At 29.5% G+C, this 16,895-nt stretch overlaps 2 protein-coding genes across 2 annotated transcripts; both read right to left on the bottom strand.

Moving 5' to 3' along the window:
• Window positions 1-10,406: 10,406 nt before the first annotated feature.
• Window positions 10,407-10,850, bottom strand: LOC103502886 (uncharacterized). The gene has a single exon (XM_008467008.2). It carries the CDS (start codon window positions 10,848-10,850, stop codon window positions 10,407-10,409), a length of 444 nt encoding a protein of 147 aa, XP_008465230.2.
• A 729-nt stretch (window positions 10,851-11,579) lies between these two features.
• Window positions 11,580-14,141, bottom strand: LOC127151319 (uncharacterized). The gene is made up of 6 exons (XM_051090805.1): window positions 13,947-14,141; window positions 13,037-13,153; window positions 12,691-12,947; window positions 12,385-12,600; window positions 12,100-12,309; window positions 11,580-12,018 (listed from the first exon to the last, which is right to left on the bottom strand). The coding sequence occupies exons 2-6, from the start codon at window positions 13,146-13,148 to the stop codon at window positions 11,671-11,673; spliced, it is 1,143 nt and encodes a 380-aa protein (XP_050946762.1). The 5' UTR covers window positions 13,149-13,153; window positions 13,947-14,141; the 3' UTR covers window positions 11,580-11,670.
• Window positions 14,142-16,895: the final 2,754 nt, after the last annotated feature.

Below are 16,895 nucleotides of genomic sequence, written 5' to 3'. Positions count from 1 at the left end.
TGATTTGTCTATTAAATTTCTTATAATATAAAAAGAAAAAATGGGGTTTTGTAATTGTTGTACCGAAGGTAAAAATCAATAGTAATTAAGATTCCTATCTCCAAGTGGGTTGGTAAACTCTTACTTAGTTAATTGATCATCGAGTTTAAGTTAATTAATGTGTAAGCCGCGCCAAGATGATTAGAATTCATAATCACTTGTCCTATGTAACTGATTAATTAACATGCAAGACGAATTCGTCCAAACATATCAGTTAATTGCATTAAGATAAAAGGTTAATGCTAGGCTGTATAATTAATTTTTTCACTGTCTAACTAGCTATTCAATATGATTTTAACTCAAAAGTCGATGAAAACAATACTTATTGATGAGATAACATTGTTCACAAGCATGCTAAGCAAGTAAGCTGACATTTTGCTTTCAATGATCCATAGCCCTAATGAAGGTTAAATATATCTAAGCATTTTATCACATAATCAAGAATTGGGTGTCAATTAATAACTAAAAGATGTGATTTTTTATTATAGTGAAGTTAGGGTAAAATCCTTAGGCTTGAACAACAATAAGACATAAATTTGGTATAATATCAAAATAAGATCATGATATAATGGCAATATATAGATATAATCATTATATTAGAGAAGATCAAATATGATACAATACATACATAATACAATACATACATCATAGATAATTCTCACAATGGAGCTAAGATAAGGAAATTACCAAATCCAAGTTAGATAATCTTACCTTAGCCTAAAAGTTATTAAACAACAAAGAAACATGGATAAGAATGATGGGAAAGGAGAGAAATCACCTGAGAGAAGAGTTTTGAGTGAGATCGTTTTGGTGAGTTTGGAGAGTCTTACTTATAGTTGGCGAATGATCCTTAGCATCTTAATACTACTGTCTGGGAGCGTTGCGATGCTAACCACTAAGATAAAAAAAAATTATTTTAGTCAATTGCATCATTTCCACTTGTAAAATTGCGGTAGCGTCGCAACTTTGTACTTTACAGTGTCATGGTGCTACACAATATTCAATCATAGATCTCTGCTCATCTAAATGTCACCTTGCTATCAAGGTCATAGGGTCATAGGGTCATAGTGTCATGACACTATCTGATAGCATTGTGACACTAGGCCTGACATGGCAATACTATCATTAGAATGACTTTTTTAAATTTCGACCCGTTTCTTCGAGTTCGTCTGATCATTTTATGATCCATTTTAGATTTGTCATTGAATTTTTTCGCTTACGCTCATGGAACCTATAATTATAACAAATCAAACACATTAATAGCAATAATAACCATCAACTTAAATTAATAGAACTACTTTATTTTTTTTTCGTGTTGTCACTCTTAAACATTAGAGGAAGTTTAATGTTCAAAGTCATGAACTTCTGGTTTAATGTCCTCGTGAAATTAAAAGATCTTTTTTTTTTTTTTTTTTTTTTTTTTTTTTTTTTTTGTCTTCTAAGTCTTTAAATTTCAAATCTTCTAAAGAGTCATAATCTTAAAAGCTACATATAGCTTTGGATATTTATAATTTAGAGCTTTAGGATGATGTTTGGAACTTCTTATTATAGTCATTAGACATTATTATATATAGTTGGATTACAATAGTTTATGTGTTTTGAGTAGATTATTTTGATTTGTGTTATAGCAGTATGTGTTTGCGATGTAATTTATTTTAGTTTGAAAATGAAATAGTAAACATTCGTAGGAAGAAAATGAATGTAAAATAGTAAAAACACATAGCAAATTGTAAATATTGTAACAAATGAAGAGATTTTTTAAACAATATTAAATATTACTGATTGGAGAGGATAAAATAGTATTTAGAATAGTAAGATATGGTTATAATAATTTTAGATTTTCTTTCTCCCAAATGCTATCTAAGAATTTTCGATCTTCTTCTCCTTCATTCTTCAAAATAAAGGGCAAAGACCATTATCAATAGTTTCCCAATCACCTTGTATGAGATTGAGTTGGCTACTTTTGGGCCCATAAATTTGACTTAGGACCCAATCTTTTCTTGGTTCAATTTTCTTTCATAGACTTGAATGTGATTGGACCTTTGGTTTGATGATTGAGCACAACAAATTTCAATACGAAATAACCTTAGAACTATCAAAATTTTAAGGGTCAATAACAATTTTAAAATTGTCATTTTGAAAAATAGCAAAATTGTTTTTTTTTTTTCAAAAATAGCAAAATGAAAAAAAAAAATACAATAAACAAGAATTAGCAAAACCCCAAAGTACCCCTATACACATAAAACGTAGGCTACTTTCTTAAACTAAAATAAAATAAATACATTTTAATGAATGTTGAAACATAATTATAGTTACTTACTTGTTCAATGAAAATTAGAACCCTTCTTCTTCATTTTTGTTTTTCGATTCTCCATCTTCCATTTCATGATTTTCCATCTTCCTTCATCTCCATTTTTCATTTTTCTTTTTTGATCTTCTTCGAATGTCAATGTCCACCCTCATCTTCTTCTTCCATCTTCAAACGCCAATCTCATCTTCTTCAAGCAGACAAACCCTAACAAAATTGTTAAAATCTTCAACAAAATTGTTAAATTCCGAGATATTAGGAAGAGGTTGTATACGTTATTAACACGTTGAAATTAATTACAGACTCATAAGTGCATATCACAAATTAATTACACTAGATAGACTTTTGATAAGAACGCATATATTGAAATAATTATAGTTTGCGAATGTGAGTATTTTTGTATTTTATGAAATACCATGCATGTGTGACACTCCCGAAATCATGTTAGTTGGTAGTTATTTTTTCAATCACATGAACATCCATTTATAGACGTCAAATCAATATTAATAGAAATTATAATTTAATTAATGTTATTCAGTTAAATGAACATGTTTTGGTTTAAAAGTATTTCTAAACATTCCATTTTACAAGTCAATATCCAACCTCCTTTTTGCAAGTTACCATTCCAATGGAAGTTTCAATTTCATCTTCAACTTCATATGCATTTTCAAGAAGAATATAAACCTTTGAAGCACGTAAATACTATCTTCATTTTTCTCTTCCATATATGATTTTCAAGTCTACAACCTACAATCACGCTTGGTGTGGAAGAACAAAAACCTTCATTCGTAAGAATAAAAATACAAAAGTTGCATCTTTTTTGTCCCATAGGGGAAATTTTAACTGTTTTAAAATTATTAAAATTGTTTAATTAATAAAATATAGATGGAATTTGGGAGATTTTATCTAAAAAACAGAATATCTTAGACTATTCTATTCGAAAAAAATTTAAAATTTTAAAAATAAATTAAGATCTTAATATGAAAACTAATTTTAATTTTCAAATAAAAATTCAAATTTTAAAAATAAATTAAGATCTAATACAAAAACTAATTTTATTTTCAAATTATTAAGGGTCAAAAGATTCAAGGTTATTTTGAAATAAAAAATGAGAAGATTTAGCCAATAAAAATTAATAATATGGTTATTTTGAAATAAAAATAAATAAATAAAGTAGTTAAAATCTTCAAAAAAAAATTGTTAAATCTCGAGATATTAGAAAGAGGTTATGATAGGGATTAAAATCTTCAATAATTATAGTTTGTGAATGTGAGTATTTTTGTATTGTATGAAATACCATACATGTGTGGCACTCCCGAAATTGTGTTAGTTGGTACGTTATTTCTTCAATCATATGAACAATCAATTATAGACGTCAAATCAATATTAATAGACATTATAATTTAATTAATATTATTCAGTCAAATGAACATGTTTTGGTTTAAAAGTCTTTCTAAACACAATTGATTATATATATATGTGTGTGTGTGTATACACAATGCTTTATTTTTAGAATAAGTTAATTTGAATTGGTTATATATTACAATTTGCGAATATGAGTATTGTGGTATTGTATGAAAAATACCATGCATATGTGGCACTCCCAAAATCATGTTAGTTGATACGTTATTTTTTCAATCACATGAACATCCAATTGTAGACATCAAATCAATATTGATACAAATTATTATTTAATTACTGTTATTTAGTCGAGTGAACATGTTTTGGTTTAAAAGTGTAATGTCCCAAAAATTAAGATAATTTTGGAGTTAATTAGCTTAATTTTGTTTAATTAGATTAATTTATTGGGCGTTATTTTGAATTCATTTAATGAGAATAATTTGATTATGTGAGAATTGAAATTAATTAAATATTTGTTGGATGAATATTTAATTAATTAAAGGTTTTGGCATGTGGTGTTTGTTGAGTTTTTGATTAAATGATAGGTTAAGAGGATTGAGTAAAGTTGTGGATTTTTAGTGTTGTTGAGATTGAATTTAATTAAATAATTATGGATGTTATTTAATTAAATTGTGGGGTGAAAAGTTTGTTGGAGATTCAATAATTATATGTATATGTGGAAATATATATATAATTATTATGTTAAAGGAAAAGATAATTATATTTGTTGAAATATAATTATTTAAGGAAAAGATAATTATTTTTGGAGAAAGATAAACAATAATTAATGATTGTGAAAGATAGTTAATTATTTTGGAGAAAGATAAATAATAATTAATTATTGTAGAAGATAATTAATTATTTTGGAGAAAGATAAATAATAATTAATTATTGTGGAAGATAATTAATTATTCTGCAGAAAGATAAATATTGATTATGGAGTGAAGTTGTTATGGTTGGGTTAAGATAATTCAAGTTGGAAGTTATAAGTGATTTATTGGAAAAGATTTGATTGATTAAATTAATTGAGGATTTAAGTTAATTTGAGATTTTGTTGGGAAAAGTTAGTTTTGGTGGAATTGGATTTAATTGAGTATATATATGTGGATATATACATTTAATTAATAATTTGGAAAAGTGAAGTTAATTATATTATGGAATATAATTATATTTGTTTGGAAAAGAAGATAATCCATGAGAAGAGAGATGGTTGATTTGATTGAGCGATATATATTTATTTAAAAGAGAGAATAATTGTTTAAATAAATATATATGTTTGTTGTAGATTTTGGTGAGAGAAAAATAATAATAATAAAGAAGTATTATTATTATTATTAGTGGTTATAATTGTCTAAGATTTTGTGCATTTAAGGCATTTATTTAGGAAAAATAATGGGAATAAAGATATATGTATATATTTGGTATTATATATATATATATATATATATATACTAAAAAAAAGAAATAATAATAATAAATATTATTGTTATTATTTTGGGTCTATAAATAGCATTGGAATGCTTAAGTGAGAAAGTAAATGAAAAAGAAAAAGGTTCTTCATCTTCTTCTCTAAGATAACTCTATGCTGTTGTCGCCTCACCAGTTGTAGTTAAGATTAGTTTCTTTGGAAGCTTGAGGGTTTAAAGTGATGAATTTTTCCATCAAGGATAAGGGGATTTTTCAACCTCTATCTAAGTAACCTGGTAAGCCAATGAAATTAAATTAATATTTTATTAATTTAATTTTGGATCTATTTGGAGTTCCTTTTCAATTGGCTAAAACTTTTTTAAGATTTAAATCTTAGATTTTTCCCAATCAAGGTTGAATTAGTTTCAACCCCAATTTTTAGAAAGTTAATTATTTTGGGAGAATTTTTGGATGTTAGCCAATTGCTAATTTTATTAATTAAGATACTAAGTTTTCATTTTATGATTAGGATCAAGTTAATTGGAGAATTTTTACTGTCAACTAAGAGTATTTTGTTTGGCTAAAATCTCAAGGTAAGAGATTCTCCTACTAGACCTTCGAACTAAATTTAAGAGACCGCATGTAATTATGATTATGCATTGATGGTAGCTAAAATGCATAATTTGATGCTATTGATAATGACTGTCATTATACTGAGTTTATGTTGATGACTGATGTCATGTTATGACTGGTAGTATGTTGATAATGATGACTGAGATTATTATGTTGATGATTGATGATGATGACTGATGTTATGTTAATGACCGGTAGATTGATGTTGATGGTTGTTGATGCATGATATATTAATCACATGATTAAGGACGTTGAGATTAATATTCATGCCATGTTATGATGTTATGTTGTGCTACATGCTATGGATAGGATGTTCTGTTAACTTTGTCTATTAGAGTCGTACCTGCATGGTGTCCTTTGGGATCATCACCTTTTTAGGACTGCGTAGTCCGACGAGACCGCCAGTCTGGCATTGACATAGACATGATTCGAGCGATTTGACGGGATCACTCGCAGCCCGATTGTCTTAGTGTTTCCTTCGGGTACACTAAAGACCAGTTTGTCCTAGGTGTTCTTTTGGGATCACCGAAGACAAGATTTGTTCCTCCGGGATCACAGATTGCACGTGTTCGGGAACGTGCCAGCTCTTGGGTACCACTTTTCAGGACTCTAATGGGAAGTTAATAGACACCTAGCGGGACTAGTAGTAGGTTCGTTACTGAGTATATATTTATACTCACTCTTTCTATGTTTAATATTTCAGGCGAAGGTAATGGTAGAGGAAAGTTGGCGAGCGACATAGAAGGATCCGTGACATACCATATGGGGACTCAGTTTTGCTTCCACGTCTATGTTTCAGTGTTTCAATATTCTGTTTTTAATGAAAATGTAATTTTCCTCCTTTAAAAAAAAATAATGTCTCTTGTTATTTCTTTTAGTAATGACCTCAGCTTAGTATAAAGAGTTGGGTCGTTACAAAAAGTCTTTCTAAACACAATTGATTATATAAATATATATACACACACAATACTATATCTTTAGAATAAGTTAATTTGAATTTAATAAGAAACATTGAGAAACAAATAAGCAAGTTCTCACTTATACAAAAAGGCATGAAAAAAATTGATAAAAATATAATAATTTGGTTATCTTGGAATCAGTAAGATTGGATAAAGTTGTTAAAATGTCGAATCAATTAGTTGAGTCACGAGATATTAGGAAGAAGTTATGATATGAGTTGTTATATCTTTACCACGTCGAAAAATAATTAAAGACTCATAAATGCATAACATAGATTAATTACACTGTATAGACGAAATAATTATAGTTCGAAAATATGAGTATTTTGGTATTTTATATAATATCATGCATGTGCAGAAAATGTCATTTGCTAGAAATCAAAAGAAAAAAATAGTTTTGTCATTTTCCAAAATGACTCCTAAAAACTATGCTAAATCCCTTTTTATTTTAAATTTTAAATAGCAACTTAAAAAATACAAAAATCAGAAAAAAAAAAAAAAAGAAAGAAAAATGGCAAAACGTTGCCTGTTTCATTTTTTAATTACATTAAACCCAAATATACTTCAGAATAAATGATAATCAATATATTTCTAGATACTGTATATTTGAATAGCTCCAAAAATGAAGTAGACGCAAAATTCACGAATATAGTGTATTTAGCAAACATCGTTCAAATTTGGTAAATTTTAACTAAATCGACTAAAAGTAATGCCAAATATTTATACAAGATTTTATACTTTGTTATATTTTAAACAATTTATTAAATGATACATAATATATATATATATACATAATATATATATATATACATAATATATATATATATATACATAATATATATATATATATATATATATATATATATATATATATATATATTATATTTGATAACAAATCATTATATATAAGATTTTCGCTTTGTCATATTTTAAACAATTTATTAATTAATATATAAAATATATTTTAATAACAATTTTAATTAAAATTTTAGATCCACTCCTAAAATAATGTAAATTATGATTATCCATAATTTTTCTGTTGATTTTTATATTAAAAAACAAATAAATAGAAAATATATATTTAAAATATATATACATATTATGTTAATTATTTTGAAATTTTCCGTGCAATGATGTGTATTTTTTAAATTTGTTTGAAATACAAATATTCATATTATTTGCATTTTTTACATTAAAGGTTATGTTTTGTATGTTTAACAGTTTTCGTCAATTAATTTCAATTTTTACACTACATCCTTTCGTTGAAAGTGGATGTCCATTTCCGACACCATGCAAACCACACGTTGTGAGAAAAGTTATATATTATTTAATTGTTCACCTTCCTTGATGCATTACATCTACATGTTTGGGATTTGCATCTTGTTTCCTGACGTCTTACTAATAACGTCAGAAAAGGTGAACAATTAAATTTTGTATTTGCCTTTCCTCAACATAGACAAAACAATGTCAGGGAAAGACCTCTATCCTGACATCCTGTCCCCCAATGCCTCTTTGTACGTTGGAAAAGTCCCGATTTCTTGTAGTGAGCATTAGTTGTTGAAGACCATAGTAGGAACATAACAAATTTTTGTTATGGTTTTACCACGAGTAAAGACTGTGTTTGATGGTAGATGGATTGAATCTTCCCGTTATCTTGATTATCGTGTTGTTGATGTGTACGTTCCGTTTTCATCTTCGTTTTAAGAATTTGTAGAATGCATTCAAGGTAGACTTTTCCTATCTTTAGATCTTTCTGTTTTTCTTTTGACTGTTTATTGGAATGGTTACAACAATTCATACCTCATCGGATTGTTGAGGATAAGGATATGTCCTGGCTTATGTTAGTTTTGTCGAAATTTTCTGATAATGATTTACTTGCGGTTGTTGACTCAGTATGAACTGGTGCGACTGGAAACACCTTGTATTTGAACAGTGAAGTATCCATATCTCAAGAATTCACATCATGACATGGAGATTATTGACATTGATGCATTTGAATCGTTTCATATTTTCAAGTACAACATATTTGAAAGGTAGGATATTGCAAATTTCACAAAAACAGTGTATTTTGCAAACAACCTTCAAATTTGGCAAATTCTAACTAAATTTATATTTTGTTGCCGAACAAGATTGCAACAACATCCTCTATAATAGTACCAAATATATCTATAAGATTTTCAGGGTTATTATATTTTAAATAATCTATTAACATCGGTAATTATCATTAAATAATACATAATATATATTTTTAATAACAATTTGAAGTTATATTTTAGATTAGATTCCTTAATTTTAGTGCAAATTAAGTTTATTCATATTTTTTTAATGCTTTTTATTTAAAAAAAATCTACGTTTTGATAAAAAAGCTACTTGGCAAGAAGAAAATCCTTTTGCTTTGAGCGAATTTATGAAGACTTTTTGAAGAGCTTGAAAGGGACAAAGCTGGAAGCTCTAATTATTTCTGTTACTACTGAAAAACTTTGTAAGTTTAAAAGACTTTGAAAGTTTGAAGGGGACAAAGCTTTGATGTGATTTTTGGCTTTTGGGGGAAAATTTGGATTTTGATATAGTATTAATTGATTTGAATGTGTTCAAAAGGTAAAAATTAGGGGTAGATGTAATCATTGTTTTTTAGGAGTTTGAGTTAATTATAGGATATTTGTGGTTTGTTGAATAATTGTATTTGGTATATAAGTTTTTCACGAGTATTTAAGACATTGTTGCAGCAATTCATTTTTCATATTTTTCGATTTTGCTATTTTATTAATTAAAATTAAAATTTACCATTTATCTAAGATAACATTCTATTTTGCTATTCTTCTTGTCAACTATTTTAGGATCGTAGGTCGATTTGGATTATTGGCAAATAATCAACTGTATTCTAGGCTTAATTACCATTGAATTTTTGATCAAACCTTTCGTCGTGATCATATATTGTTCGAAGGAAAACATGGGACATTTTTTTACTTTTCAATTTATTTGTTTTTAAATTTTAAGTCAGGAGCACACGTCAATCTTAAATTGGCCCCAAAATAGACTTTGTCATGATCACATGACAAAAGTTTTCATTTTATATATATTAAATCATGGAATGAAAATTTTATATATACTAAAATACTAAGATCTTGTTGATAACCATTTTTTTTTTTTTGTCTTTTTATTTTTGAAAAGATAGGGCATACATAAGTTTTAAAAACTAGAGTTAAAATCTTAGCTAAATTTTAAAAACAAAAATAAATTTTAAATTTTCTGTTTTTTAGTTTTTAAATTTTAGTTTGGTTCTTAACAACACTAGAGACAAGTGGTATGTAGTTAATAAAACAAGAAAAAGTAGAAAAAAGTAAAAAATAAAAGTGTGATTAGAACTTAATTTTCAAATTAAAAACCAAAAATGTTATGGATACAAAACGAAACCCTCAAAAAATAATTGCAATTCACCATCTTATTCCCATTTAGTTATTGTTTTCATTGATGTAAGACTGTATTTAAACTTCAATCTTACTGCTTCACATCATCAAATTTTAGTAATATTAAAACTGACATAAGAGTCGTTATTATTTAGTAATATTGAATTTCAAATTTTAAATACTAGGAAGGTTTCCTAGGAACATATAGTTCCAAACACTATAAGTATGTACATAATGCGATTTTCAACCAACTCAAAAGAATTTAAATGTAGTTAAGGTTGATTTTTTTGGATTAGATCCTAATCTAAGTTCAAGATCCACCTCAGAGACGACATTATCCTGTTGAGATGACTGTCCTGTCTTCTCACCGAACAGCTTCTTCAAATTCGAGGGTTTTTTGCCGAAAAGTGAGAGTTCTTTTACCTTACCCATCCGGACCTGTTCCTTACTGCCCTTGCCTCGGTTTCGGTCTCGGCCACGACCTTCTGCAGTAGCTGACGGGACTACCCATCTCAAGTCTGTGGGGATTGATTCCGATGTTGATTGCAACTTCAACTTAGTGTCTATCTCTTCATTGCTATGTATGTGCATATGTCCTCCTAAAGCTTTTGCACTTTTGAAGCTCCTCTTGCAAATAGTACACTCATAAGACCAAGATGCTGATTGACTCCCACCACTTTGTTTCCCACAATTCATCGTTTCCCTTCTACTTCAAACTTGAATCTCACACCCTGTGCTTTTGTTTCTCAACAAAATCTCTACACACACAAAAAGAATTGTAAAAAAATCTGTATAACCACCAAACTTGATATTTTCCATAAAATTTAAACCCTATACACAAATTAACCATCATAATTGTTTTAACCATCATAATTGTTTTAAATTACAAAGCTATATAATATTGTTGTTTGTGTATCAATGCCTCTCGACGTCCACTACAGTTAAATAATAATATTTTATCGTATTTATAAATATCACTACAAGAAACGGGGGTACTCCCGACGCACAAATACGTCGGCGAAAATGCAAAGTACGTCGGAAAAGGATATCCCGACGTACAAAACGGCGTCGGGAAGCACGTCGGGAGAAATGCGTCGCGAGAGGCTTTCCCGACGCCGTACCAAAGCAGCGTCGGGAAAGGCTTTCCCGACGCCGGAATATGCGTCGGCATGACGGCGTCGGGAAAACCTGTTTAGGGTTTACGACGCATATTCCGGCGTCGGGAAAACCTGTTTTCCGACGTTTTTTTTCCCGACGTAATGAACGTCGGGAAATATTTTTTTATATATTTTTTAAAATATTTTATTTTTACTTTTTTCCTTATAATATTTTGCTCAAACATTCACAATGATGTTCGGATTGCTCAAAAAAATTTCGAGACGTTTTGGATTAAATTAAATAAATTAATAAATATACAAACACAAATTAAAAAAATAGAATTAAAATTAATAATACGAATAAGTTGACTACAACAAAATATAGTTCTTAATATAGAAAAAACATAAACATAATGAAGCTAGGGATCATGTGGTGGTCCCTGTTGTGCACGAGTTAGGTCTTCAATCATCTTTTTCATAGCTTCCACTTGTGAAGCTAATGCTTGGTGATTTCTATCTTGTACTTCAATCCGTTCCAAAGCTTCATGAAGTTTAGCTTGTAATTCAATCTCTTTTTGTGTGGACTGCGAACAAGATGTCGACGAACTGCTTGCACTTGCCGTTCTGCGGGCCTTCGGCTTGGGTCCCCAACCAAGGCCTTTTGAGTAGCCTGGTCGTCTACCCAACACCTGATCGCATATCTCATCCTCAGAGAGTGGCTGACTACCCTCTGGGATAGGCTGGGATTGGAGTTCCAGCATTTGATTCTGCAACAAATTTAAAAATTATGTTAGGTAACGCGCAAAAATATATAATAAAAGTGGATAATTAATAAGGGTATAACTTACATGCGCATCCTCGGCGGCTTGCGACACGAATGTCCCAGCTCGAACGTGTGTTTCCCGGAACAATTCCACACGATCGACCGGCTGCCCTCTTCTTTCAGCGAGCTCATGCTGTCGTTGTAGAAACGACTTGGACCCGCTAAACGACTTGGACCCGCTACTATGATTGTAAGGCTGCTTCTGTCTAGCAGCCTTGTTTGTCCGTGATTGCTCCTGCATTAAAACAATTATATTGTTTATTTCTTATACATATAAAAACTTGTTATCATAATTAATCATGACAAATACCTGGAATGCACGGCTGATATAATGGTCGCAGAGGAAGTGCCAATCCTCATCACGTCCAACCAATGCGTTTGGTGGGTTGGCACGAGCCTCCTCCGGGTCGCTGTACTTTTTGAAATGTTTATGACAGTCGGCCCGGAACTCTTTAAAGGTCGTGAGCATCTGATGCTCAACAAACCTGTTCATTGCTTGATCATTGAAATCAAGCACAAAGAATCGCTGCACATTACAAACATAACACATTAGATTGGCTAAAGTTAGATATGTTTCAAATGAAATCATATATAAATGTGTAGTGCATTTAATTACCTGGAGGTCGCCCTTGACGACCTCAATGTATTCTCTCCCAACGTCCGTCCACTTAAGACAGCGGACGGGAAATGTCTTTCGCACGCACACGCCTATCGCCTGGCTGAAGCGAACGGCGTGTGGAGAAATAGGCTTCTCTGCTCCAGGGGCGATCGTCATCGGAATGCGCCCATTTATTGCAACGTGGCGCTCTAACTCCAAGAGTCGAGACTGCGCACGTCTCCTAGGAGTCGGAGTCGTTTGTTGAGAAGAAGACTCTGCTCAATAAATAGACAATAACATATAAAGTTAGAAAAAAGAACATGAAATATTTGTAAGTTAAAATGAAGAAAATTCTTAGACTCACCCGTATTGTCGCCCACAGATGATGACCCTCCCGCGATGTTATTATCTAAATCGTCCTCAAACTGGAGGAACATATCGTCCGTCTCCATAAAAGTTGATCGTCGATATGACATAATGGCTATGGACATAGAAAACAAACATTTTCAATTTAACTTAAACCTCCCTCTCCCCAGATAAGTAGTAATTCCATTTCATAATAATTACACGACCACTGTACACAAGATAATCTTCCCCATAGAATTTCTATCAGATCAAGAAACTCTTGCATTAAGCAAGTCTTAAATCTAGCTTTGCTTTAAATTATCTCTTTGCTCTAATATTTTCAGAAACTTAGCATTCTAACACATTCTCATAAATCTCATGTTTTAAGAAATATGTTGAGTAGACCCATTAAAACCATCCGTATATAAGATTGAAGAATGTTAAACATTTTGTATAAACACAAAATTAAAAGTTTATTAGGTATTTCTCAAAGTTCAAACGACTAAGTAATTGGAGATCCTAAATCACAATCTCAAATTCAATAAACACCCCCCCCCCCCCAATTCAATATAACCTCAAAAATCTCTACACATTCAAATTTTTTATCAATCTCAAATTCAATTTCAACTTCAATCTCAACGTCAATCTTAAATCCTAAAACCACTTCAAATTCAACACTAAAACCTAAAACTAATTCAAAATCTATATCCTAAAACTATTTCAAAATCTAAATTCTAAAACTAATCCTAAAACTAATTAACTAAAGCAAAACTAAAACAAAAACAAAAAAGAACTTTAAACAATTTCAATAATACATACATTTTTTTAACTTTGAAACAAAAAAAAAACAAAAAAACAAACAAACCCTAAACTAATTTTTATCAAAAAAAACTCTAAAAAAACTAAATAAATTTACATATTTCACTTACCTAAAGTGGCAGACGGCGACGAGGAACAACGGCGAGGCGGTCGGCGACGGACGGCGGCGGAACAAAAGGATGGCGGCGACTTCTTCTTCTTCTCCTTTCTTTTTCTCCTCCTCTCGGTTTCGGTTCTGTGAATACAGAACTGAAACGAATTTAAAGGGGATTTCCCGACGCAGTGACGTGGCGTCGGGAAATCCCTCAAAACGCGTCGGGAAAAGGGGAATTCGTTTTCCCGACGTTTAACGCGGCGTCGGGAAAAACCCCTTTTCCCGACGCTGCTCCCGACGCACTGTTCACGGCGTCGGGAAAAACCCCTTTTCCCGATTTACTTTTTGCCGACGCCTTCATGTTGCGTCGGCAAAAAAGGTTTTCCCGACGCCGCTCCCGACGCACTGTTCACGGCGTCGGGAAAAAACCCCTTTTCCCGATTTATTTTTTCCGACGCCTTCATGGTGCGTCGGGAAAGATGGTTTTCCCCGACGCATCGCCCGACGCGTTGTTGAGGGCGTCGGGAAAGCCCTTATTCCCGACGTTCTTTATGCCGACGTGCTTTTCGGCGTCGGGAATTCGCCATTTTCTTGTAGTGTATCTTATTTTATTTTATTATATTTGAGAGCCTTCCAATAAATTATTTAATAATATTGTCAATACTCAAATTTAATTTGTTTAATTCTTGTTAATTTTGTATCATACATATGTTAAGTTTTAGAAATTATTTGTAAAAAAAAACTAAAAAAAAAAATATTTACAAAATATAGCAAAGTCTCATATTTTATCAATAATAAATATTGATATAAAAGTCTATTATTAGTATCTATCCATAATTAATTTAAAAATTTTCTTATATTTTGTAAATGTTTTCGTTCTAGTTTATTTTAATATTTATCAATACTATGATTTTAATTTAAAAGAGGAGAAAAAACTAATAAATAAATTGGTTAGAAATTACATATCTCTCAAAATGACTTGGATTTGAATATATAGTTTACTTTTCAAGGATAAAAATGGCAACTTAATACGAAAATAATTTGAATTATATGCTACAATTTGTATTCTACCAAAATTTTAAATTACTTTATTTTAAAATTTGAGAAAAAGAAAATTGATTCTTTTTTTTTTTTTTTTTATTTATACTCTATTTGTTTAAAATCTTATTTTGGACATCTAATGGTGGATCCATGATTTTAGATGAGGGCACAAATTTATTTAAATAGAATTTTGAATTCATCCGTATAATATTCAAAAACATATAATATTGCCAAATCGAACATACATAGCCGGTAAAGTCTAGCTTAGGGACACAGTTTTTACGAGGTTAACAATTTAGGCAATTAGCTTCTAAATTTAGATCATATATGGTTTTAGTATCTACTGGCTCACGGGTATGTTTGATTTATGTGTATAATATGTAGTACCCAACAATTTCTTTCTAAAAAGCTTTGTAACTATTGCCTACAAAATTTAGAATTTCCTTTTAAGCATTTTTAATGATTTTTAGATACTCAACTAAAAGTTAATATATCAATGGGCATTTTTAAGAGATTACTTATCCGAGTTAAAAGTGAAAGTTTAAATATATACTACTCATAATTTTAAAAGCTAATGGTTAAAACTTATACTAAGCACTTAAAGGTAAGTTTAAAATAGCGATAAATTAAAATAGGATAACAGTAAATATTATATCTAAAAATGACATTTAAATGCCTTAATTTTCAAAAAGCCAAAAAAACCGATAACTAAAAAGCCAATTTTGTTACCATTTCATTTTCTATTTTTTTTTTTTTTTAACTCAGCTTATTCACACTACATTCATCTCCAAATTTCTTACTTGTTATCTACATTTTATCAAAGGTTCAAAAACTCAAAATAAAATTTGAAAACTAAAAAAAATAGTTTTTAAAAAATTTGACTAAGAATTCAACTATGTTATCCTGAAAAATGCATAAAATATTATAAGAAATGAGAAGAAAATATGTTTGATTTAAAAAAATAAACGAAGCTATTACCCAACGGGAAGGAGTTAGCCTACGATTTAAAAATATTTGTATACAAACACAAAGACGTGTGAGAGAATAAAAATGGAAACAAGAATTTGTAGTAAAAAGAAATAGAAAAATTGGGAGAAGAAAGTAAATAAGAAATGGGGAGGCACATACCTCGGACCCCTTCACAGATCCGCCACTTATATTACATATAATGTATAGCGATTGCCTCGAAATAATTAATTAGGAGTGATCCATAATAGGTGTTTTAAAAGTTAATATAACAAATTTAAATCCATGACTTTCTTAATTCTTTTGAGATGTAAGGAGAGGAATATATTACTATTTCTTCTTCAAATAAAATTTATAACAATAAAGTTAGATAGTACTATTTTTCTTTCTACAAACATAAGATTATACAAAAATCAATATTCATGTTTAACTTATCAAATCAATAATATTCAAACCATAAAAGGTAGGAAATTTTTTCTTTTTTTTTGTCCTATATTTTAAATTTATTTTTTATTTAATTTCTATTATTCAAAATATTATACATCTAATCTTTAAATTTTAAGTTTAGTTTCAATTTAGTTCATACAGGTGTTGTTTATATTTTGTTCCTAAGTTTCAAAATATATACTTTTAACCTTGTATTTTACTAAATACATATTTTTCATGAAAAATTATTCTATACGGTAAAAATTTTAAAAATATTTATCAATATAAAAAAATTTTAGATTCTACACGTTAATAAAAACTAATAAAAATCTATCGATGTCGATACAGGACATTGATACAAATTAATAGAAATTTATTATTGAAAAAATTTAAAATTTTGTTATATTTTATAAATATTTTAATTACGAAATCTTTTGCAATATTGAAAATGTTCCAATTTTTTATCTTAGTATTAAAAAATTATATAATTAAATTAAGCTAGCACTATTTTCATCTCACTTCATCGGTATTT

The sequence above is a fragment of the Cucumis melo genome, chromosome 10, assembly GCF_025177605.1.
Source record: "Cucumis melo cultivar AY chromosome 10, USDA_Cmelo_AY_1.0, whole genome shotgun sequence".
NCBI classification, from domain to species: domain Eukaryota; kingdom Viridiplantae; phylum Streptophyta; class Magnoliopsida; order Cucurbitales; family Cucurbitaceae; genus Cucumis; species Cucumis melo.
This window is presented reverse-complemented; position numbering and strand designations above follow the sequence as displayed.

Excerpts from the sequence above, each read along its gene's own strand:
- LOC127151319 (XM_051090805.1), bottom strand. The coding sequence starts at position 13,148 with ATGTCATATCGACGATCAACTTTTATGGAGACGGACGATATGTTCCTC. Across the intron at positions 12,310-12,384 it reads ATATCAGCCGTGCATTCCAG|GAGCAATCACGGACAAACAA; the intron begins GTATTTGTCATG and ends GTTTTAATGCAG. Across the intron at positions 12,019-12,099 it reads AAGCCGCCGAGGATGCGCAT|AATCAAATGCTGGAACTCCA; the intron begins GTAAGTTATACC and ends AATTTGTTGCAG.
- LOC103502886 (XM_008467008.2), bottom strand. The coding sequence starts at position 10,850 with ATGAATTGTGGGAAACAAAGTGGTGGGAGTCAATCAGCATCTTGGTCT.